We start from the raw sequence: 23151 nt of genomic DNA on the forward strand, positions 1-23151 counted from the left end.
TTGGAAGTGAGGGTAAGGATGGGTCTTGTAATGGAAAAAAACACAAAACTCTAGTTTTTTTTTACTCTCCATATACTGCTAGAACTATAGCCTGCTCTCGCATTATTTTTCCTTTTCCTTATACTCCTGCAGCTTCTGTTGCCTTTACAGATTACTTTACATGCCTTTTACAGCCCTTTACTCTGAGTATGAGTAAAAAGAGAGAAAGGACCGCGAGCAAAAGGACAAAAGGTTTTCTTAGAAAGAAATACAATGCACAAATTTAGACTCCACCTTCCTTTCCCCCAAAACTGCTGTTAAAGCACTTTAGCATGTGACAGGCTCCACTAAACTGTCACACCTTGGCTTTTTTGTGCAGTAAAGACCTCTTAGAATATTTACAGGAACACTTACATGCTACTAGGAGATGACATTGTGGGTGTCTTGTTGCGGGTATTCACTGATGTATCATTTATTACATAGTTCATTATTAACATGATGCAAAGGTGCTCGTCACTATAATTGCGTTCTGCTCTCTGCTCAGGAGCTTGTTAGAATAACAAGGTGTCATGAAAACCTGCAAAGGCAATTAGAGATGTACTGCAGCTCTGCATTCATCACAGGTGGGTTAAAAAGGAATTTAATTGTCTGGAGCAAGAGGTGTAAATGGAGAAAGATGAGAGAGAGAAATGGAACCTATAGTAAAGATGGACAGTTGAAAAGTTAATTAATAATTTTCCCACCACCGTAAAAGGGCCTAATCCTTTATAGTTTAACTTATGAACAAAATGATTCTGCTGCTCTCATTGAGTCTACAAAATGATTTATGTGTATTCAGCATATTTAATCAAATCACTGCAAAAAGGCCTAAACCAGCCTATTATTGTACTTCTGCATTTTTAGGCCAAATTCTGTTAAAGTAGGAAACAGCTAAAGATTTTGCTGAATCCTAATCTTCATTTCTGTAGTATATAATTGTACTGCAGGTTTTGTAGTCATTTCTTCTTTAAACCAGTTTTTTCTTTTTTAATCAGCTTTTGGTGGGTGTCACCTGTGCCTGAAATATCATAATGTAAAACCTGTTTTTTTCATAATCAGTTTTATGCATAGCTGAGTGGTGCAAACTTACAGAAGATAGTTGCTGTGCCTCATTCAGTGACCCAGTATAGGTAGTTTATTGTCCATCTTGTCCACTTTCAGTCACCAGTGCCAAACCAGCAGCCCACAAACACAAAACAGAGAAGGATTTGTTCTTGTTTGTCAGAAAAGAAGGACCTCTAAACAGACTGCTGGTGTTTGCTGCTTCCTCTGTCCTTCAGCCAAAGCAGCTCTGCAAACTCTGAGTAGAGGACAGATTCAAGGTTTTACTACTGAACTTCATCTTGTTCTCATTCATCAAGACAATGATTGGAAAGCTCAGGTCTCTACCTGTGTTCAGCCTGTGAAAGGTAATGTTAGTTCAAAGGGTTTCTTCTGGGAACTAGCTTAAATTTGTCTAATGTGTGGCAGTTTCTTCCTGACAAAGGGCTAGCAGTTCAAACAGATCAAACTGAACTGCTAGCAAAGCATTGATTTAGTTAGAATCCACAATTATTGTGATCATTGTAAGTTTTGTTATTTTTGTTTGTTTTATTGTCATTAGCTAGTAACATGATTCTGCCATCACATATGCCTAATTGAACATTTGATGTTTATTTTTTGTCTTTCATTTTTTGTAATTTTCTCTATTTTATATGCTTTTATTTAACATCATTTAATCATCAGATTATTGTTTAGTACACTAGTATGTTAACATCTTGGTAGCTAAGGAGTAGGTAGCTAATGTTTCCATTGTTTAAAGTCTATTTTCTCACTAAAAAAACAAACAAAAAAAACACAAAATGTCCAGCTGACGTAGGGGCTAACTTTTAAAAGCAGGTCAGATTACCATGGTAATTGAGAAGTACTTTACCAGATATACAAATGGTCAGTAATAGCACATCTTTATTGAAAATACATTCTACAAGTTGCTTAATTACAAACAAGTCAAACATGAATAGAGTTTCCTTCCTGTAACAGTCATTCCCATCTCTGCCAATGACTAAGTGTGACTGGTGCTGTGGGTATTTCCTTTGCCTCTGTCTTGTGTGTTTTCTTCAAACCATGCCTTCAGAAAATTGTTTGTGAAAGTTTGTGTGTGTGTGTGTGTGTGTGTGTGTGTGTGTGTGTGTGTGTGTGTGTGTGTCAACAGCCCTATAAATGGATTAGGAGATGTTATTGGCCTAGTCATAAGTGTGTGGTAACAAACATGTGTGAGCCATCATGTGAAAAATCAAAGAAATGTGCACTGGCATGCTACAGTATTTACCACATGCTTCTTCTCTTCTTTCCCTTGGTCCATCTCTCTCTCTCTCTCTCTCTCTCTCTCTCTCTCTCTCTCTCTCCTATGCTTACATCTGAATGACTCTCCTCTCACACATTATTACATTAAGACATGGATTAAGAAAATTCCAGCAAGTCACTGGTCTTGTTTCTTATCTGACTGTGTTAACAGTGTTGCCCATCTTCTCTGCTTTTTCCTCAGTCTCACAGCACGATATGCAAGTCCTCCAGGCCACAGTGGAATAGGTTCACCACAGAAGAAAAACACCAGGTAATTATGGAAAAACAGATCTTAAAATATCTTTATTTTATTTGTTAAGCTAGTTTATATGTGCAATTTAGTTTTTTTCAGGGAGGGCTTTGAAGAGCTGCTCTCTCCACAGTCAGGTCAGAGGTCAACAGGCAGAACACCTAATAAGGATTTAGTGTTTTGCTCTTGGGTTCTCAGGATGTAGCTGCTGTAGCTTTATGGTAGTTTGAACGAATGTGTGACAGTGAACAGCAGAATGTGATGTGCTAAATGTTCATTTAGTGAGGGTGAGAAATTCATTCCCAGATATGGGCAGACCAGAACAACAAAGATAAAAGGGATTTTTCACATACATGTAAAGACATACACTTTAAAATGTAGCCACACGTGCTGCATATACACAGCCTCCTTCAGCTGTCTGATGCTTGCAGCATTTGTTCCAACTCAGAGGCAGTGGGAACCAGCACGTTGGCAAATAATTCCTCTCCAGCCACCACTGAGCAATGGTAAAAATGCTACAGCCAGCAGTTCCAGCCCTATGGGTGATAATCTGCCCTCTCACATCACTGCTGCTGCCGCTCTGCAGAAATAGCTCTTTAATTCCCCACAAACAGATGAAGATACACATACCCACGTGCGTGCACACAAACAAATCACTTATATTAGTGAGCGGTGACAGTGCAGGCTCTCTTCTCTTGCCATCTGATTTCCATTCAAGGCTGATTACCACAGTTAATTACTTTCTTGCCTTCTGAGAAGTTGTTTTTAATCACCACGAGTTGCCTCCTCTGTTGTCCCCGAAGCAAGAAAGTTTTAGCAATTCAAAAATAGAAATAAATTGTTGTATGTCTTTCATGCTGCACTGTGCTGAATGTGGTGAGGAATGTTTCCCTCGAGGTACTAGGAGCTTTAGTGTGCTTCTTACTACCTCAGACATTTTGCTTGTTAGCTAGCACTCAGGGAGCTATCTACTATACACCTGTCCTTTTCACTTGACATGGTCACAGTTAGGCTCTTTTTTTCCCTTTTGTCAGTGGTGGAAACTGTGCTAAATATTTTTGTATTTTTTATTTGTGAGCTAGACAGTGTTGAGTTCTTAGCTTTTCATGCGTTTCACATAATGTTAGGATGCCTGGGTCGTTGACCCAGGGCTTTTGAGTTTATTATATTATTTATCATTTCTAGTCTTTGGTTTCTTTCTTAGAGTTCCGTCTTATGGTTTATGTCTCTGTGTTCTATAGTTGCTCTGTCTCCCCTGTCGGCTGTATCCCCTTGTTAAGTTCGCGTCTCTGTGTTATGTTTCCTGTTTTACTTTGAAAGTCCGTGTTTCATGTTAGTGTATCTGGTTTTGCTTTCCTTGTCTCGTTAGTCCTGATTTGCCCCAGCTGTGTTTCCCTCCTGTTGCCCATTCCCTGATTGCTCCCTTTATGTATTTAAGCCCTGTGTTTCAGTTTGTCATTGTCGCGATCTACTGTTTACTATGCTGTGTGGTTTGTCTGCTTGCCTGAGTTTATTTGGAGTCTCAGTTTTGTTACCTTTTTTGAGTTCAGCATTAAAGCTGTTTTGAGTTCACCTTTTTGCCTCCGAGCGTCTGCACTATGGGTCCACCATACCTGCCTGCACACAGCCTACACCTAACACATAATGGGTTGTGGATTTGTAATCTAGTTCCCTTTGATGTGGATATCTGACCTGAATTACAACAAAAGAGATTTAATTTCCTGAATAAACTGCGCTAATACCTGACACTACCATGGCTAGGTGCTTTATTTTTTTGTGGATCACCACGCAGGACTTATGGATGCTAACTAACTTATGTGTACTGTCAGACAACACAACACTTTATCTGTTTTATGTTTTGTGCCCTTAACTCCAATTGTACATCTTGGTAGACACACAATTCTCATCCTTCACCTCTCTCTCAAATGGCGTTCCCCAGGGGTTGGTTTTTGGTTCTTTTTTGTTCTCTGTCCATTCTTCTTTTTCCATTGGGTTCACGATCTGAAAATATAGTGTTAATTTCCACTGTTATGTGGATTATGTACAGCTTTAAGTTCCATTGATGAGTAGGAATGTAAGTACAGTTTCAATTTCAGTAGAATCTGTGATGTTGAATGATGGTGACGCTTTATTCAACTCAGAAATATTGCAAAAGTTAATTTATTTTATATCTTAAGTGGACCTTGAGTTGAGTTGCCTTTGTCTCATTGCGTTTGGACTGTTTTATTCTGTCTACTCAGCCATAAGTCCATCTCCTGTTTGTTTTCTCAGCTCATGTTAGCACAGTCTTGACAATTAAGTTATTTGAGTTATTCTGCTTTCATTTGACACATCAAAGCAGCTGAACATCACACTGAAAATGATAAAACATCAATATGTTTTATTAGTTTAGCTGCCATGATTTCAAATACAGTGTACAGTAGATGTTTCGTATTAAATGTTGGTACAGTGTGGCCTTCATCTTAGCAGCAGGGAGTGATGTTTGGCAGTTTGCTGGCCACCCGCCTACTTGCAGTATCTTTCTACCATTTTAATAAGCCTGATGTGGCATTGAGTGGCCATGTCGGGGCCAGATGTGTCAGAGCAGATGTCTTACACTCTTGCAAATACAGGGTTATAACAGATGTTATAAGAAGTAGGCATGAGATAAGGAAAGTGCTGTTTTGAATACACAGACTCAATGGCACAACGTTGTGAAGGGCAGTGAACTCTCTCTTTGCTCTGCAAGGATTTCACCCACCTTCCTACCTCACCTCAGATCTGTCCACTCTAAAACAAATTCCCTGTCGAGGAATTGCATCACATTTTCTCCCTTCCATTCCATTTTGCCGATGTATTATCAAACATGTATTTTGGAAGATGAAAGAATCTTATGATAAAAGGAACTACTTCTGATTACCATCCGAATTGCCTCAATCTCCATCTCATTTCCTACTGTTTATCTCTCATTTTCTCTTGTCCGGGTTTGCAGCTACAGCGTCTTCCTTTTCTGATGTACACCCCTGTTTGTGTGCACTTTCATTCCTCCTCCCATTTCATATTTTTGTTCCTTTTAGATCTGTTCATTCTTTTGTCTTTGTCTATCAATCTCGTCTGTTCCTCTCTTGCAGACTGAATGTATTAAAGCAGATATATACTATTAACACTAGTCTGCCTTTGTATGCATCTGTGGGTGTGATGTTCTGCATTATGTGCGTGCTACTATACATCTCCATCTGTTTTTGCTCTGTGAATGGCAGACTCAGCTCTGACCTGAGAACCACCTCCTGCTGCAGCTCACCGAGTCCTCTCGGGCAAAGCACCAGTGTTGCGCTCAGGCCTGGATCAGCATCTCTTAACAGTCAGCTAGTCTGCTACAAATGAACAGTGGGATGCAAAATCATATAGTAATTCAAAGAAGGGAAGTGCGATTAAGGGACACATTTGCTCCTCTTGATGAAGTTTTGTGCACCGGAGCATATTTTATTTTTGTCTGTGTAAAACCATCTTTTCATTGCTCAGCACTTGGGGCTGACATATTTGGCAGTTTTTGTTCTGACTTCCTGCTGTGCCTTGTTCCATTTTCTGAGGGAGACACCCAAGTTGCCTTGAATTTTTGCAGTTAGATCCAAATAATTAGCTTCTTGCTGCCATAATATAATTGCTTGATTTTAATATAGTGCTTTGTTTGTTTCTTGTTGTGTCACAGACTGGAAGAGTTACCTGGTTAGTAACTAACTTGCTTTGTTTAATCAGTAGGTGGAGCTACCTTCCCAGGAAAATAAAAAACAGTCCTGCTCCAGTGATATTTAATGATGCACTAGAAGCAGTTTTTTCAGCAGCTATTTTTTAATAAGACCTTCATCCAGGAGATTTGGTTGATACGGTGAAGTTCTGCATCGATGCCATGGCATGTTTTCAAACGTAAAGGAATTTGATCCTGCACAGTGGCAAAAAAAGACTACCCAGACTAGGTGGGAGTCAGTCTTTTGCATAATATGTGAAAATATTTTACATTTGTCAGGGATTCGCGTGTTTTCCAGAGTTAAACTTGAAGTTCAGATGCAAATAAATCCCCTAGATGAGATTTTCTGTCTTATAATTCCAAGATAAATTTGTGCATAAAACTTTCATAGCTGTTTCAGTCAGAATTAAAGCGATGGCATCATGTGCCACGAGATGGAATGTGTATTTTACCCGCTTAGTGTTTTGGACTGCCAGTTTTGTTTGTGTGTGCTTGTCCTCAGTTGTTGCAGATTCACGCGTGTCAGGAGGGCAGTCAGCAGCTTTTAATTTGGCTCTGTTACTCACCCTCATTTTAAAGTCTTAGAATGATACTTTAGGGAAATGAAGGACTGAGAAAACGTTGTTGTTCCTTGATCAAACACTACTCATATTGATTTGGTCACTGACTGGTTTTTGTTGGTGGTGAATTGCTTTGCAGTTGACTGATGCTCCGAACACTGAAATCCAGTGTTAAAAATCAAAATAATGTTTTTTCTTAACTAAAGCAGGACATATTGAGTGAGAGAGAACTGCACTTTGTGTTTCCTAGATGAAGTTTGTCATAGCGGGCTCATGTGGTAGAGAAATGGAAGAGTACTGAAAGCAGTGGAGGAAGAGATTTCTTAGTAGTCAGGAGGTTTATTATCCATGCTAGATGTCAATCTGTCCTTTCATTTGTTTATTTTCATGAAAGCCTTAAACACTGAATGGAATATATGAAATATGTTTTTCCCCCAGAGGGCTTTTCACCACTGCACAATTCTGAGCCTAAAATACGTTTCCCTCCGACATCTCGGCTCCATCTGCGATACAGACAAGCGACATATTCAGCATAGCAAATCAATTATCTTTAAGGGGCGTCACAACAAAGTTCATGCAGAGACATCAAGTTCCATAAACGGTTTTTTAAGGTTTTGAGCTATCTTTGCCCTTTTTCAAACCTGCATTTTGATATTGTTTCAACATGAAAACAGTGTAAAGTGTTTGTGGGAGAAACCAAGGCACTGAAAAAGGAAAAATCATGTTGAGTTACAGCAGAAATAGATCTAGGTTGTTAAAATGTTTGAACCAGCTGCTAAATGTGTTTTTGAAGAAACTTGCTAACAAACAGATGTATGAATGCATCTGGCACACCACATAAAAAATGCAGTATAACGTTACTGTACAACAGTTTTTTAATGAGATTCTTCTTTTTAACACGCTACTGGGTGTAGTGAAACTCCTCCAGCTGCAGCATGGCAAATCACCATTTGACACTGGCAGCTTTGACTGTGTCAACAGAAAGAAATGATGCATAAGTGTGTTTCAAAAGTAGACTGACTGAAAACACAAACCCCCCTGGTAGATGTGATGTGATGTAGCTCCTTTTTATGATCGTTTGAAGGGAAGGAAATATTTATATCACGCATGACTTTATAGTAGCTCTGATCAGCTTTGACAGCAGAGAGTCGGTCATGACACAGACTCTCAGCACACATGTGCACCTGAACTCATAGTTTTTCTTCTTTTATCCTCCCTCCTTAGCCCATGATGAAACAAAGACTTCCTCTCATACAACACTCCTGATCTCTCTTCATCTTACACACTGACACATACTGAATCCAGGGCTGGTTATTCATGAGAAAATATACCAATATTTGTAGACTTCTAAATCTCAAGGTGTATCTCAACTGTTATTGTGATTCCACTGTGAAACCTTTTCTTTTCCTTCACCCCATCGAGGCCTAACAGTTAAAGGAAACAGTGCATATTTTATAGGTGCTTTCAGTGGAAGTGATGGGAAACCAAATCTCCGTGTGCTTTAGGTGAGCTAATGTGAGATGTCATCAGTTAGTTAAGCTGAGCTTGAGCTTGATGTTCTGGAAGGGGTGGTCATTTTAGTACCTTGGTGTTATTCTGTAATTCTGCTGTTCCCTGAAACAAGGAAGGTGACTTTTGCACTTTTGAACTCCAGAATGACTGGATTAATTCAGTTATTACTGACAAAGGACTGTTGATTTTAAAGTATCCCCTGTTATAAATAAACCACCTTTCCTTGACTTTTTTCTTGGGTTGGAGTTAATGTGTAGTCATCTTACTTATCTACTTATTTACTTACTACCTCTTCTGCAGGTTACCAGGGCCCTCCAGAGTACCTGCTGCGGGCAGCGGCGCCTCCAGGAGCCCAGGCTCATCCAACCTCAACCGTCGGAGCCAGAGCTTCAACAGCATTGACAAGAGCAAGCCTCTTCAGTATGCCAGTGGCAATGATAGAGGTAAAGAGTGTGTTTACAACCCCACAAAACACATTTTTTATTAATGTAAATGGAGTTTGACTATACAGTAGGTCAGGGGTAGGCAACTCCAGGCCTCGAGTGCCGGTGTCCTGCAGGTTTTAGATGCGTCCTTGATCCAGCACAGCTGATTCAAATTGCTAAATGACCTCCTCAACATGTCTTGAAGTTCTCCAGAGGCCTGGTAATGAACTAATCATTTGATTCAGGTGTGTTGACCCAGGGTGAGATCTAAAACCTGCAGGACACCGGCCCTCAAGGCCTGGAGTTGCCTACTCCTGCAGTAGGTAGATGCAGTGATTTTCCATTCCTCATCCCAACCACTTGATGGCACCACTCACACAAGTCAGACAGGCTGATGTCACTAGTCTGCTGAATCATCCCCAGCTCTTCATTCCAACTGAGTTGGAATAGATGCCATTAAGTGAAGGTGGTGAAAATTTTCACAGCATGAATAGAGCTGTTTGAGAAGTGAGCAGGGGGTGAATTCAGGAAACCGCTTTGTCAAGTACGATCAAGCTAATAAGAGTAATTATGTTTTTGAGAAAAGGGTCTTACAGAGGCCAAGAGTGAGTGTGTGGCATTTTATTTAACAGAAAAGTAATTACTGAAAAATCCTTGTTGTGTTAATGGCCACATTTTGTTTTGAAGAGTAAATATATCCATTCGTAATGTGTTAATTACACAATTCTTTCCTGTTGGCTCGTTCGATCACTTTATAATAGCTTCAAGATTTTGTCATGGCTCATTCATAAGAATTCTTATGACTTATTGGCTAACACAATGCCAGTAACTAAAATCTGTTCTCATGCCTCGGCATCATCATAATAATAAAACCACTCCTGAAGGTATATTAACAAACCTTTTACTTTGGCAAAAATGTTTTCTGACAAAGGACAGCGAGCATTTATTCTTAAAGCAATGCACAGTCGTTGAGGAAAACAGACTGCAGTTTAGTCTCTGGAAAGGATCAGTACATGGTGATGTAGTGGAGGAGAGACACAGTGAGTGGCATCCAACAGAGATAGCAGTGAAATGCCTGCAGCAAACGCTTGCTGAATTTCTCTCTGTCTTCCTTTTCATCCTAAAAGTTCACATGTGCACTTACCCTTCCAGTTTCTGTCTGAAACCTCAGATTCTTCAGTGGGAGAGGGAGGTGAAAGATGACATACAGAAGGATGGAAAGATAGTATGTGATCAATCGTAACTGAAAATTGCTAAAAACGGGCAATAACAAGTTCTTGAGAAACTGACATTTCACATTAGTCTTAATGTGCTTTTAGTTATAATTGGGTTTAAATGTCAGGGATTTTTTTAGGTGTATTATGGTTATTAGTTACGTCACCCTTTCAAAGGTTTCAGTAACATTTTCCCCTTTTTTCCTGATAATGATAGGGAGGGTATTAAAGGGCAAATGTGTCTTTTTCCAGTGGAGTCTTGCCAAAAGACAAAGCCTCAGTTTGGAGAGATAAGCCAGTAGGACTGGTGCTTCACTGCAGGGGAGATGGAAAAGGTGTTTTGGTTTAAAATAAAATAGACAAGGCAAAAAGTGGAGCGGGGGGGTAAATTGTTGAGGAAGTGTCAGCTATGCAGTCGGATCCTTCTGGGCAAAATGAAGATGAATGAAGTGAGCAGGTGTGAACAGGTGGATTGTATCATTATTGTTGTCATGTATCTATTTGGCTTCAGCTATCTAAACTAATACACATGGAAAATGCCTTTGTTGTGGTGAAAGTAAATTTTTACTGTGTAAGTTGGTGTTTAGCTTGCTTGGTGTTTACAAAGAAGATAAAGAGGCAGCTGTGAAACTCCAGTACTCCAGAGTGGAGAAGGTGCTGATTTCCTTAAGCCGATAATTTGTCTTACTCACAGTGATGTGAAGTGGGAAGCAGAGCAAGTTCAAATGTATTAAACTGGAGTCTAGCTAGTGTGTAGAAACTCACACCAGGTGAATTTCAGTCTTTAACTGTGTGGTAAACAGAAGGGTTTGTCAGTACATACATGAGTCAGGGGCACGTGTGCTTCTGGCTTTGTGTGTGTGTTTGTATTTGTTAGCAGAGGGTCCACCGCCACCCAGACAAAGTGGCATTTAATTCCGTGGTCGCTGAGGCAATAAAGGAAAATAAGAGTCTGTTGCCACGGCAACAGCAAGTCACTGCACGGTGAAAAGTGTGGTGGTGCTGCAAAACTGCCTCTAGGGTGGGGAAGGGCTGAGCGGGGAGGAGGGAAGGGGAATCTCTGAAGACAGGGTTAATTGACTGGACACACAAGCAGAGACACACACTGCAGGCAGAATCACACAAATGCTCGCCATCTCTTTCATTTGCAGTCAAATTTATCAGATATGTAAAAGTCATTCACTTATCTCAAAAGATGGGGGCCAGCATAGTGGTCACACACACACACACACACACTCACAATGTATGCTGTAATCAACGTTTATGCCAGTGCCACATGACTGCCTGGACAAGAAATGACCATCTTGAGACAGTCTTGTGATGGGACCGCATGGGACCAGCTATCAACATATTCATATTCAGACTCACAAGTACACAGTAACCATAAAGTAATATATTATTATTAGTTGCAGACACAAGTAATTAGTACATATTTGTTTGAGAACTTGGGACTCATGGATCTGATCACACATATTTTAACCTGGCTCTTGTTTCATCTCATCACCTGTAAAGTTTTATAACTCCACACTTAAGAAGCTATCATGCTGACAAACTATTCCCACAGACAGCCATTTAATACCTTGCAAAGTCTAAATGCCTTTGTGCGTATTCCTGCAACAGTAAGTGTTGCAGGAATACGCATAAGAATAAACTCCAGGACCACACTTTGCCAGGAAGACACTCACAAGATCAAAACACTGCTAGCTATAACAGCTATGCTACTGGAGCTGCAAATGTTTCTTCTTTGCACCAGTGTTTAACTGAGAAGACTTTAATCCATATTTAGCTCTTCTGGTCTCATCTGAGATTTGAAACTTTGCTATTGTGACTTATCTCAGCTTTTAAACCTATTCATGGTAGAAAAAGAGGGAGGCTGCCAGTTCATTATCCTTTTTAATTAACTTGAAACTGATTTTGTTGTTGTACAGATATCCATTCACACAACCCACCAACACATTCAGAGCAGTTTCATACACTTTAACATATGTTAAAGAAAACAATTGTATTTTAACTTAGATTGGCTACAACAACACATATAACTGCAGTTCCACTTAGACTTACACCCTAGCAGACACTCCTTTATTTATTTAACTTGTTACAATCATTCTAATATAAAAAAATTGTTATTGGCTAAAAATGTCTCCAGTTGTCAGTTCCTTGTCACATTATTATATGGTTATCCAAATCAATCCTTAACTAATGTGAAGCCAACAGATTTTTGCTCTAGTCCAGGGGTAGGGAACTCCAGGCCTTAAGAGCCGGTGTCCTGGAGGTTTTAGATGTGTCCTGTGATCCAACACAGCTGATTCAAAATGCTAAATGACCTCCTCAACATGTCTTGAAGTTCTCCAGAGGCCTGGTAATGAACTAATCATTTGATTCAGGTGTGTTGACCCAGGGTGAGATCTAAAACCTGCAGGACACCAACTCTCGAGGCCTGGAGTTCCCTACCCCTGCTCTAATCAGTTGCTTTTGAAGCCTTCAAAGTGTGGCCAAACCATTATCAGGTATCTTACAGCCATTTCCTAAATTACAGTTTAAACAATATTATATAAAGGAGGGCACTCTTACAGCCTGACACATTATCCCGAATGCACTGAGGTGTTTTCAGGCATGTTTGTTGTCAGAAGCGTAAGCCGGTTAAAGTCTGAGCCCCCCTCGTCTGCCTGCCTGTGGAGGCTTTAAACTGAAAAGTGGGGGTGACTCACAGCCAGCTGAACCCTGCTCACTGTGCTGAGTGACAGCCAGACAGACAGACACTCAGTCTAATGGAGTAGAACTTCATGCTGTCACTCTGTCGCCTCTCTCTACTTACCCTATCATAATTCTGCTGATACTTTTTTCCCCACTATTTGTCTCTTTCAGTTAGAAAGTAACTCAAACTTGTGTTCAGGGGGAGATGAAGTTGTGTTTGTATGCATGCCTAAAGCAAATGCTATACTTGTGAGCTCTGGGATAATGTTTATGTATAAAAGAGATGCACAGGTAAAAGGGTGTTGATGATCTGTGAAAGATAATTCACAGATCATCAATACTTTTCCATGCCTGATTGATATTTAAATATTGACTGTTGTAACTGTCAAGAATGCGTTAATGAAAACGTTTGTAGATATAATTTTTTCCAGCAATCAGTCGTGTGTGTGTGTGAGCTAGAAATTGTTTCTACAGCACTTCCTAAATACATGAACAGTATAGCTGTATGCAGTATAATTCCAGCTGTGTGGATAAAAGTAGAAAGAGGAAAAAAGAAATGCAGAATATGAATATCCCAAAATAAAAAATGTTCAGGGAATGAAGCTGCAAAGTAAATAAAAAAAACTTCTCAAACTTTCATTTGTTGTTTTACTCATTGGGCTTGAACATTAAATCTGAGGTGGATCTTTTCCAGAAAAGGCCAATATTTTAATTGAATGGCTTCCTTTCAGGAAATTCGCCTTTATTACTTATGGTGGTGAGAATTTTTTTGTCACTACCATAACATGATATCCTGTCCTTTATAAGTCTGTTATATACATGTATACATGCGGTTACAGCTTACAAAGAATTGTAAATCTGAGGGTTGAAGTCTGAACAAGAAGGTAAAGCACTGCTGAATGCAAACTCCTTCGAGACACCGGTGTTGTAATAAACATGAAGTCTTTTCTTTTAACTAAACGCGCTGTTGATATCCTGTCACCTGAGAATAAGCTCTGGGGTTTTATTTTTGTTTTTTTGTTTTTTAAATAATGTAAGAGTTAACTATTTTTTGCTGAATGTGTGTAAAACCACAAAGGAAGTCAGCAGGGAGCCAACTGAGTATTCTGAACTAGTTTTTCTTGTCAAATAAATCCAGGAAGCCTGAGGAAGTGTAGCTTTTTAGCTAATAACTTGTTGGAAAATGACTACGATAAAAAGTTTAAAAAAAAAATAAAATAAAATAGAAAAATTGCATTTAGTTATCAAACCGCAGTAAGTTTTGGGGAAACCTGACACTTTACAGATAATGTAATGCAGCATACATGACTAATCCTTTTTCTAATCAGTTCTGTGCAACATCTCAATGGGAAAATCATTCCAACCAATCTCATCACAAAAAGATTAGTAATAAATTGTTGCAGCTGATGAATTAGTTATTCGAAACTGCAAATTTGTACATCAGAAACTGTAATTCACCAGATATCCCTTTTAATCATCATCCCATATTTTTCTTTCTCTCTACTCTCTTTGTTTAGAGGCTGTGAGAGGCATCCCGGTACCTAGTGGGATGAATGGAAGTGGTGTTGGTGGCATGGTTCCCACCAGCCTCAGCGGGCAGCAGCTGGCCTCTGCCATCCCTTCCCCCACAGCTGGCAAGTCCTGGCGCAGCAAGTCCATGAATCTTAAGCACAGCGCAACTTCATCCATGCTGGCAAGCCCTACACACTCCCCTTCTACCACCCCATCACCGCAAGCCCCGGAAGGGGATGGGTCAAAAGTAGGGTCAAGTGTTGCACCACCTCAAAGGTCAATGCTGGAGAAATTTCGGCTGATTAACCCCCGATCAGCTTCAAGAGCATCGCCGTCTGTGGTGGAGATGGCTTTGCAGGAGGAAGATGACCTGTCAGAGTATGGTGAAGATGGATTGACGCCTACAGGGTCAGCATGCAGCACTGTTAGTAGCAGTGCTACCGCCAAACAAATGGCTACAAAGACCCCTGCGTCGTCCCTCACCGCACCGAGCAAAACGTCCTCATCTTCATCCTCTTCTTATTCAAAGGCGTCCGCCAGTGGTAGCAGGTCTCAAGCCTCCTCCAAAGACAAGGAGGACAAGAGCAAGTCTGGGAAGCCTTGTAAGGACAGCTCTCCCCCGAAAGAGGAGCGTGATACATTTCCCGAGTCCACGAAGAAGACTTCAAAAATCGCGAGCCTCATCCCGAAAGGAGGGAAGTCATCGTCAGGGAAGAAAGATGGTGGCGCCCCCTCAGCTTCAAGCGGCATCCCAAAGCCAGGACTTAAAGCTCCCTCGGCATCATCAGCAAAGCCGCAAAGTCAGTCCCAGGCCCAAAACCAGGCCGCCTTAAACAGCAGCGGAAATATGCGGGGAGGAGAGGGAGAGAGAGCCAAGCTAACCAAAGGGGGGCAAAGTGGGAGTTTCTATATCCAACGCTCCGTAGGGGGCCCAGAGGGCAAACGGACCAGCATGACCTTGTCCACCAGCACATCAGCCCTGTCGGCGTCCACTGTGGGAGGAAGTGGGGGAGGGGGAGGGGGAGGAACACCAGGAGGAAATGGAGTAGTTCAGCTTCCCCAGCAGCAGCAGCACAACCATCCCAATACAGCCACTGTGGCCCCCTTCATGTACAGGTGAGATGTGTGTGTGTGTGTGTGTGTGTGTGTGTGTGTGTGTGTGTGTGTCTGTGTGTGTGTGTGTCTGTGTGTGTGTTTATTTGTCCTATCATCATCACTCAAAGGACACCCAGAGAGAGCAACCTGTTGACCCGTTTTTTCCAAAATCACACCTGCACACATTCACACATGCTTACAGTCATTCATGCACCCCATTAAATCTTGGAGTTCTCCCAGTGATCAGCTGGAGCCTCCCTACTGTGCGTCTTGCTCTCGCCTCCACATCCCTTCACAGGCATCACTGAACAAATTAACATCCACTCCCCGCTGCTTGCCAAAGCCTATTATTTAACTGTCTGGGTTTCATCTTTGATGTGAGCATCCAGACATTGGCAGTGTTCAAGAACTCATTCCCCTTCTCTTCATTCAGCCAGTGTTGTTAGAGGCATGCATCTGGCACATGGTTTCATGATGTTACAGCAATCAGAGGTGCAGGAAGTGGGTAAATCCCAAAGAAAAAAAATGGCGGAGCCGCCAAAGTCTCTGGGATGGCTTTGTGTTAGAAGAGAAAGGGAGTTAGGAATCCCATTAAACAAGACTAAATCCTTCACCCTTTCTCTCTCTCTCTGAACTACCTCCTCCGCCTCTTTCGAGCATTAGCATTCCTTTAATCCCACACATTTAGTGAGTTTCTGCGGCTATCAGTCCTGAGCAGATAATGAGTGATAGTCAGCTCTGAAGCAGGGAACTAAAACTTAAAGTGTGAAAACACAGGCAGCCTACTCAGTGAGCAAAAAGTAAACAGAAGCATTGAGTGTAGTCAGAAGTGGATGGACCATCTGTGATGTTACCCACAGTTTTCTGAGAGTACATTTTAAAGCTTGGACTTCTACTCACTGCTTCTTGCCATCTTGGTCAGTTATTGGAAGTAGAAAGTTCAAATTTGGCATCCGTCGCAGCCGCTCCTAAATATATCTCTTAGTTGTTTAGAAAGTCTAATTTTGGGGGGGGGGAACCACTTTATAAACTTTGCATCTGCAACAATTAACTTTGCAACAAGTGAATCATACTTGTTATTAATCTCTGGCTCTCTTCCACTGCATGTCTTTTGTCCTGTCTTCCTTCTCTAACCCCAACCAGTCACGGCAGATGGACGCTCCTCACTGAGCCTGGTTCTGCCTGTTAAAAGGGAGTTTTTCCTTCCCACTGTCGCCAAAGTGCTTGCTCATAGGGGGTCATATGATTGTTATGTTTTTCTCTGTATGTACTATTGTGGGGTCTGCCTTACAATATAAAGCGCCTTGAGGCGACTGTTGTTGTGATTTGGCGCTGTATAAATAAAATCGAATTGAATTGAATCTGGAGGGTACCAGAGAGATACAGTGGAGTGAGATTTGTTTATCATTAGAAACAACAGACATGCAGAGTTAATGGGTTGTCAGAATATCTGTGGTGTTAACGCTGGCCCCCTCCAAAAGTGTTACAGTGAAAGTCACCTGTGCTTTTTTACATAATAGTAGGTATGAAATTGTAGGCCATCCATCCATCCATCCATTTTCTTCTGCTTATCCAGTTCCTCTTGTAGAGGGCAAGAGCCGGGTACACCCTGGAGAATGCTCAACACCCCACTGCCATGCTATCCCATCTTTTACACATATTACGTAATAATGTGTCTTGGACTATACTCGGTGGTGAATAAAATTCTCGAGGAACAGTTCACATGAAGATCTTAACCTTTTTGCTGTGTTCTAAGATATATCCTTGCGTTCATATATCTGCGGCTTCCATGTCTATGTTCTTCCTCATCCAAAGCCGTCAGCATGTATACAGCAAGCGTAAAGGCTTCCTCCTGTGCTGCCAGCATTTTTGCCATAAATAGGTATCCTGTTTTCTTGTTTGGATTCTTTCTCCCCACCCACTTGAAGTTGTTGTATCTTCCAAGCTTAACAGACCACCGTGGTAGGCTTAGCTGAATTTGTATGCAGAAATAATTTTTTTCCCATTCTCTCTCTCACGCACTCACAGTTGCACCACAGAGAAATGTATTTTGCAATGCCCGTTCTTGTCCTATGCTTCCATAACCTACGTTGACCGGATGATTTTTACAAGGGGCGATTAAAAATACAAAAATTGTTGGTGCAGTTAATAATTTTCTCCAAATTTCCGCAGCTTCAATCACATTTCTTTACACGACCAGCAGTACACCTTCTTTTTTAAAGCAGCAGAGTCAAATATCTTATTACTGCAACCGCCACCCCCTCCCATATATCTATTCTCTTATTTTTGGGTGATACTGTGCCATACAGGAAGGGTAGTGAATATCTGTGTCTCCGTCTTTGTGAATCCACTGAGGTGAGGGAAGCTTGCAGGAAGAAGAAAAGCTTTTTCACATGAGCTGAAGTCACAGGCTGATGCTGTTGTCGCAATTGGAAGCCAATTTTTATCTGCAGCTCTGCAGGTGGTGGTCGTCCCTGGTGTGTGTCTGCGTGCGTGTGTGTCTGCGCGCAGTGTATATATTGGAAGAAATGCATTGTGTTCAGTAGCTTGTGCTTAGTTCTCTGCCTGCCGGTTTTTTGTTTTCTCAGTTTGTAATGCGAGTTTGCATTTCGGGATTTTGTGTGTGGTTTAAAGTGTTAGTTTGCATGTATTTCACTCTGTGTGTGTTCCTGCGTGAGAGGGCTTTCTGTTGGGTTTGTGTGTCAGCTGTATAACTGTGTCGTTCTGTGCCTTTAGTCTGTTTTTGCATGGTGTTGTGGCGCTTTCATTGTTCAAAGTTTGTATGTGCGTGTAAGACTTATCTTATGAGGAGCGTTGGACTCCATCCTTATTTCTTTAAATCGGCAAACAAACGTGTGAGGTAGCTCAGGCTGTTGGAGAGGAAGCACACAGCAAATTTAGTTAAATCCATCCCTCCATGACTGCAGCGCCTTTAATTCAGGTTAGACTGAAATATCTGATAAACCTATCTTCTTAACTGCTGTGTGTTATTTGTTCTTTGTGCCTTTAGGACATTCTCAGAAAATGACTGCACCATGGTGGCCCCAGCCGACCCCTGCCTCAGCCCCACCAAGGGAGAGCTAGTCTACAGCAAGACAGCCAAACAGTGCCTGGAGGAGATATCAGGTATGCAGCAGGTTACCAGACAGATGTGGGCTCCGTGTGGAGGATATTTCTCAGTGTGGGTGTGGGTGTGCATAAGTATCTATTCATTATGATCTGTCCCTGTAGATAAATAATTCTACTGCAGTGCTCTGCTACATGCTAAAGGAACTGATTTAAAATGACATTTTCCTTCATTAAACAATTGGAACAAAATGTGTTAGCTTAGGTAGAGACTCTTGTTAGAATATGGATTAGCAGTCCACAGTGATACTTGGGTCTGTTAATGGAGTATAGGTGGAAAAGTAGCTGCAGGATCAGAGAGCCTTTTGAAAGCTGCTGCTGTGGCCAACCCAGTGAACTGGTGTTGTGCAGCTGGTGTGTGAATGTGCTAAAGTGAGTCTGTTTGTGCTTACTGGGGGGATTCCTGTTCTGTGCTGGTTTCATGTAGGGAAAGGAAAAGGTCAGCAGTGACAGCTGGACACGGGGAGCATCTGCAGCTATGTTTACTTCGCTGCAGGCTGCCACCAGCTGATATAATCGTGTTGCTGCATCACCACCAGTCACCACGATACATACATGTACGTGGTTTATCAATGCCAGTCTCAGAGTATTTATCAAAGACATTGACAAGATCGGTACGGCTGTATGTAGAGCTTCACACATACAGTAACACATATACAGACATAAAGTGGAGCTGTAGGTTAAATAATTTTCAGCTATATACCTCAAAACTTAAATCTTGTTTGTTTGCAAACAGAGACAGCTGCAAGCATCTTTATTGTCTTCATTGTGTAATTACAGTACAGTACAGTAATTACAGTTTTTCTGCATCTCAGAGTTCAGGACTGAGGGACGTTTGACCACTTTTAAAGGAGTTTCTAACTACAAAAGCCCAGACAGGAGAAGGATGAGAGGTTAAAGCAGGCACCGGACCATCAAAATACAAACTGCTGGCACAAACAAATCCCTTCGTTTCAGTTGCATTTTACCAGTTCCAAATCAAGAGGTCACTGTTAGGGCTGGGTATCGTCACTGATTTCTAGAATCGATTTGTTTCCGATTCACAAGGTCCCGAATCAATTTGATCCACGATTCGATTCAAGTCGATTCAATTCAATTCGATTTGAATCTGGGAAATTTTGACAGTCAGAAATATTATAATTCAGATCAGTACATTTACATATTTTTGTATCAATAAAAAGGAAGCTGACACACGCAAGACTTTATCAAAGGTGTGAGCGTCACAGCAGATGCCTTTGTGTCAAAGTAGCTGAAGATAAAACACAGAAAAACATGAAGGTGGTTTTCCTGGCCTGGGATTTTATAAAAATATTCTGCAGTACATCAAAAACGAAAGAAAACCATTAATCAACATATGAACGTTACCTCTGACGTTACAGCGGTTTTATTAGAGACACTAAGCGTTTTGCATTTTGCATAATTTTAAAAAGTTTAAATTTGTTCAGTATTGAACGGCAGAAATTAGGTTTTCCTTTCGGAAGTATGTAAAAGGGAAAAAAAAGCGGTCGACAGCGCTGTAAACAACGATAGACTTGTGCGGAACAAGCAAGCGAATAATGCAGAAAACAGATTTTTAGACGGGAAACTGTTCTTGAAGTACAGAGAGAGAGAAAGAGAGAGAGAGAGAGAGAGAGCTGTGCATGTATCTTTTATTTTATCCCCTGTCACAGAGTGATTTCATGACGATGTTTATGTGAAGCGTAGTTTGGATCTTCTTTTGCTGCTGGTTCAGTCAATATTGTTTGGAGAGATAAAACTAACAGCTTTAGAATCAGCGCAAAAAGGGCGTGAACACAAAGCGCGGACCTGCCGAAACATCAGAATCAACGAGCTGTCGGCTTTCAGCCCCGACCGTGTCCGTGCAGTTGTTGTGCCAAAAAGTGATTGTCTGCCAGAAAGTGATTGCGCGCGCAGCCGCTTAAAGCTGCAGCGCCCGTCAGGTGAGAAAGGCGACATCTCACTGATTCTGATCCGCGTGTCGCGCTGTGTGTTTACGTTCTTGTGCAGAATCTGTGTACCTGCTCTCATTTACTGTCTGAGCTGTTTGGTGGTTGTTGAAATTTTGTGAGGTTTCACCTGAGATTCTGGCGTTTCGGGCAAAATAAATTTATATTAAAAAATCGATTCAGGATTTTAATGAATCGATTTCATGTTATCCAAGCCAGAATCGATTTTAATCGATGAATCGATTATTAAAACCCACCCCTAGTCACTGTGACAGCTCTTTCGTCCATTATAGTTCTTTGTTCTGCCTTCAGTTCAGAGGTTACATCTGGGGTAGATGTGTCCTCTCTCCTTTTTCTTTAGCGTGATAATCTTTTCATCACTGATTGTATCGCAGAGGATCCTTTGAGACTTTTTGGGTTTTCCATTTTAGAACAGGTCACTTGATTCAGATGGTGATGTCTTCATTTAAAATCAAACCTCTTAACTCAGACGTCAAGTTCAAAGTGAAGCCAGAAGACCAGCATACACAAACAACAGCATGTGATTATAGGTTTGGGGATGTTATGTCGGCAGCAACATTCCAGACATTTTGCTTTGGTCGCGGCTTTTCCAAAGCCCATGATTTCAAGGATAAACTTAGACTGCGGCGCTGACCGTTCTCTTTGTTTGGGGTCCATTGCAAACACTTGCTTTTTAATGTCACACGCTTCATGGTTATTGCAGTCTTCATTCTTCCTGCTCCTATGTAGAGAGGCAGGAATGAGTCTCTGAGAAGGAAATTCAAGTGTATGCATACCACAAATGCCACATGACAAGACTTCTCATTTTACATGTACAGACTGAACCAGTGTCAGTAAGACCAGTTTTAAAACATCAAAGCAGCACTCTATATATACTCTTGATTTATACGTTGAGTTAATCTCAATCACCTTGATTATGTTTTCTGAGGCAACTGCTTCCAGGATCCTCCAGCAGTTAGTAGTCACGATTAGAGAATGCTGTGGTAGACAACTGTGACTAATAGAGACAGTGCTAATAATGCTCCCAGTGATTGATGGGAATATGTTAGCTCGGTGGTCTCATTGATGATCCGTGAAGCTGTGGGCTTGCTACTTTATCTCCTCAAGATAGCATTTAATTAAGTTTGGGTGGTCAGAGTGGTGCAGTGGGGGCTGCAAGCTTACAGGTGCGCTGTCCAAGCAACTCATTGTCACACTGTGAGGGAGAGAGATGGAGAGACACTGAGAAAGAGGGGGGAGGGAGGCATACAGGAAGAGGGCTAGTAAGAGCAGAACAGAAAGTGAGAGAATGAGAGAGATTAGGTGAAAGAGAGGGTGATAAACACAGAGGGGGGGAGAGAAAGAGAGAGAGGAGAGAGAGCAAGTGAGCGAGAGAGAGAGATGCAGGCGCTCCGAGAGCTATGTGAGCCCATTTGTCGGCTTCACCACCGTTCACTCTCTGCTGTGAGGAGAGAGAAACCGTCAGAGAGGAGGCAGGAGGAGCGTGGCTGTCAGGTGGTAATTAAAGGAGAGACAGAAGGTAGGGGGAGATAGATAAGAGTGAATGAAAAGACACTGCCATTTAATAGGGGGAAAAGATAAAGAGAGCGCAAGAGGAAGAGAGAATGTGTGAGGAGCGAGAGATGTAGCGAGTCGTTCATCCACGCCCCTGACTGTGGTGAAGCAGGAGAAAGGAGCCAAGAAGACAGAGAGACAGCATGCGGACAGGGAAGGAGTGGAAGAAATGAATGTTTGTGTCTGGCTCGGTGTCTGACCATGACTACGGGCTGGCTTAATGATGGACCTGGATTTTACCTACATGCCTGAGAAGGTGGTTTTCTCTCCACTCTTCTCCCTCTGCTCGCTTTCCCTTCAGCCCACTGAAGCCTGGACATCAGTCGGGAGACGCAGGACTTGGGGATCCATCTCTTATGCTTCTTCTGTTCTCTTTGCGCTCCTTGCTTCCATCTGCTTTCTCAGTTTTAGTGCAGTCAAGATGTGAAAGAGAGTGCCACACACAGGTATATCCACTTGCATGCATAGTTTTAGTCACTGAGCCACCAGCGGTAAAGAGGTTAGTTGAAAAGGGGAGGGGATGAAGAGAGGAGCGGAGTTCTCAGTTTATCAGGGCAGCAGCCCAGCTCGACGGCCTCCGCAGCCTCTCCCTGACAACCTCAACCTGCGGATCAAGCAGCGCTCACTTACTAACCTGACCCTGCTCAGCGATGGCGAGCAGCAAGTTTACACCTTTGAGCTCGACGAGCTGCCGCCATCTCGCCTCTCCCAACCTCAAAACTCTTCGTTGTACTCATCTTCCACACAACGGGCAGGAGGCAGTCTGCAGGGAAGCCCCAGGAAGGATGTGGTCACAAGAGGCGGAGGTGTAAGGGGCACCAGAGCTCGATCTTTGTCGCTTTCCCTCACTAAAGTGCTCTCTCAGTCAGAGCATTCTCTCATCCCAGTCCCTTGGCGATGCACAGCAGCAGGAGGGCGGCCACAACGGGCATCGTACAGCGGCCACCTGAGGATTGAGGCACAGCGGAGGTCCAGAGAGGTGGCAGGAACAGATGAAGAGGTCAGCAGGGGACGGTCCAATGAGGAGGTGGCAGCAGCAGACAAGGGAGACGGGAAACAGGGAGGCAGGGAGAAAGATGGTGAATATTGGGCGGAGGAGGAGGTTTCTGAGGGAGGTCCTCGTGAAGGAACAGCTCAGCTTGATAAGGAGGTGATCCTCACCATGCTGGGTGACCTGG

General features: G+C 42.1%; 1 protein-coding gene across 1 annotated transcript in view; it reads left to right on the forward strand.

Annotated features, from left to right (window-relative positions):
* Positions 1-23151, forward strand: part of LOC109195115 (neuron navigator 3) — a gene marked incomplete at its 3' end in the record, with an annotated part of 148062 nt that overhangs the window by 83490 nt on the left and 41421 nt on the right. The window contains 4 exon segments of the mRNA XM_019346607.2: positions 2543-2611; positions 8687-8829; positions 14237-15347; positions 18337-18452. Of these exon segments, the coding sequence (XP_019202152.1) occupies positions 2543-2611; positions 8687-8829; positions 14237-15347; positions 18337-18452 (1439 nt within the window).

The sequence above is a fragment of the Oreochromis niloticus genome, linkage group LG17 (genome assembly GCF_001858045.2).
Source record: "Oreochromis niloticus isolate F11D_XX linkage group LG17, O_niloticus_UMD_NMBU, whole genome shotgun sequence".
NCBI classification, from domain to species: Eukaryota; Metazoa; Chordata; class Actinopteri; order Cichliformes; family Cichlidae; genus Oreochromis; species Oreochromis niloticus.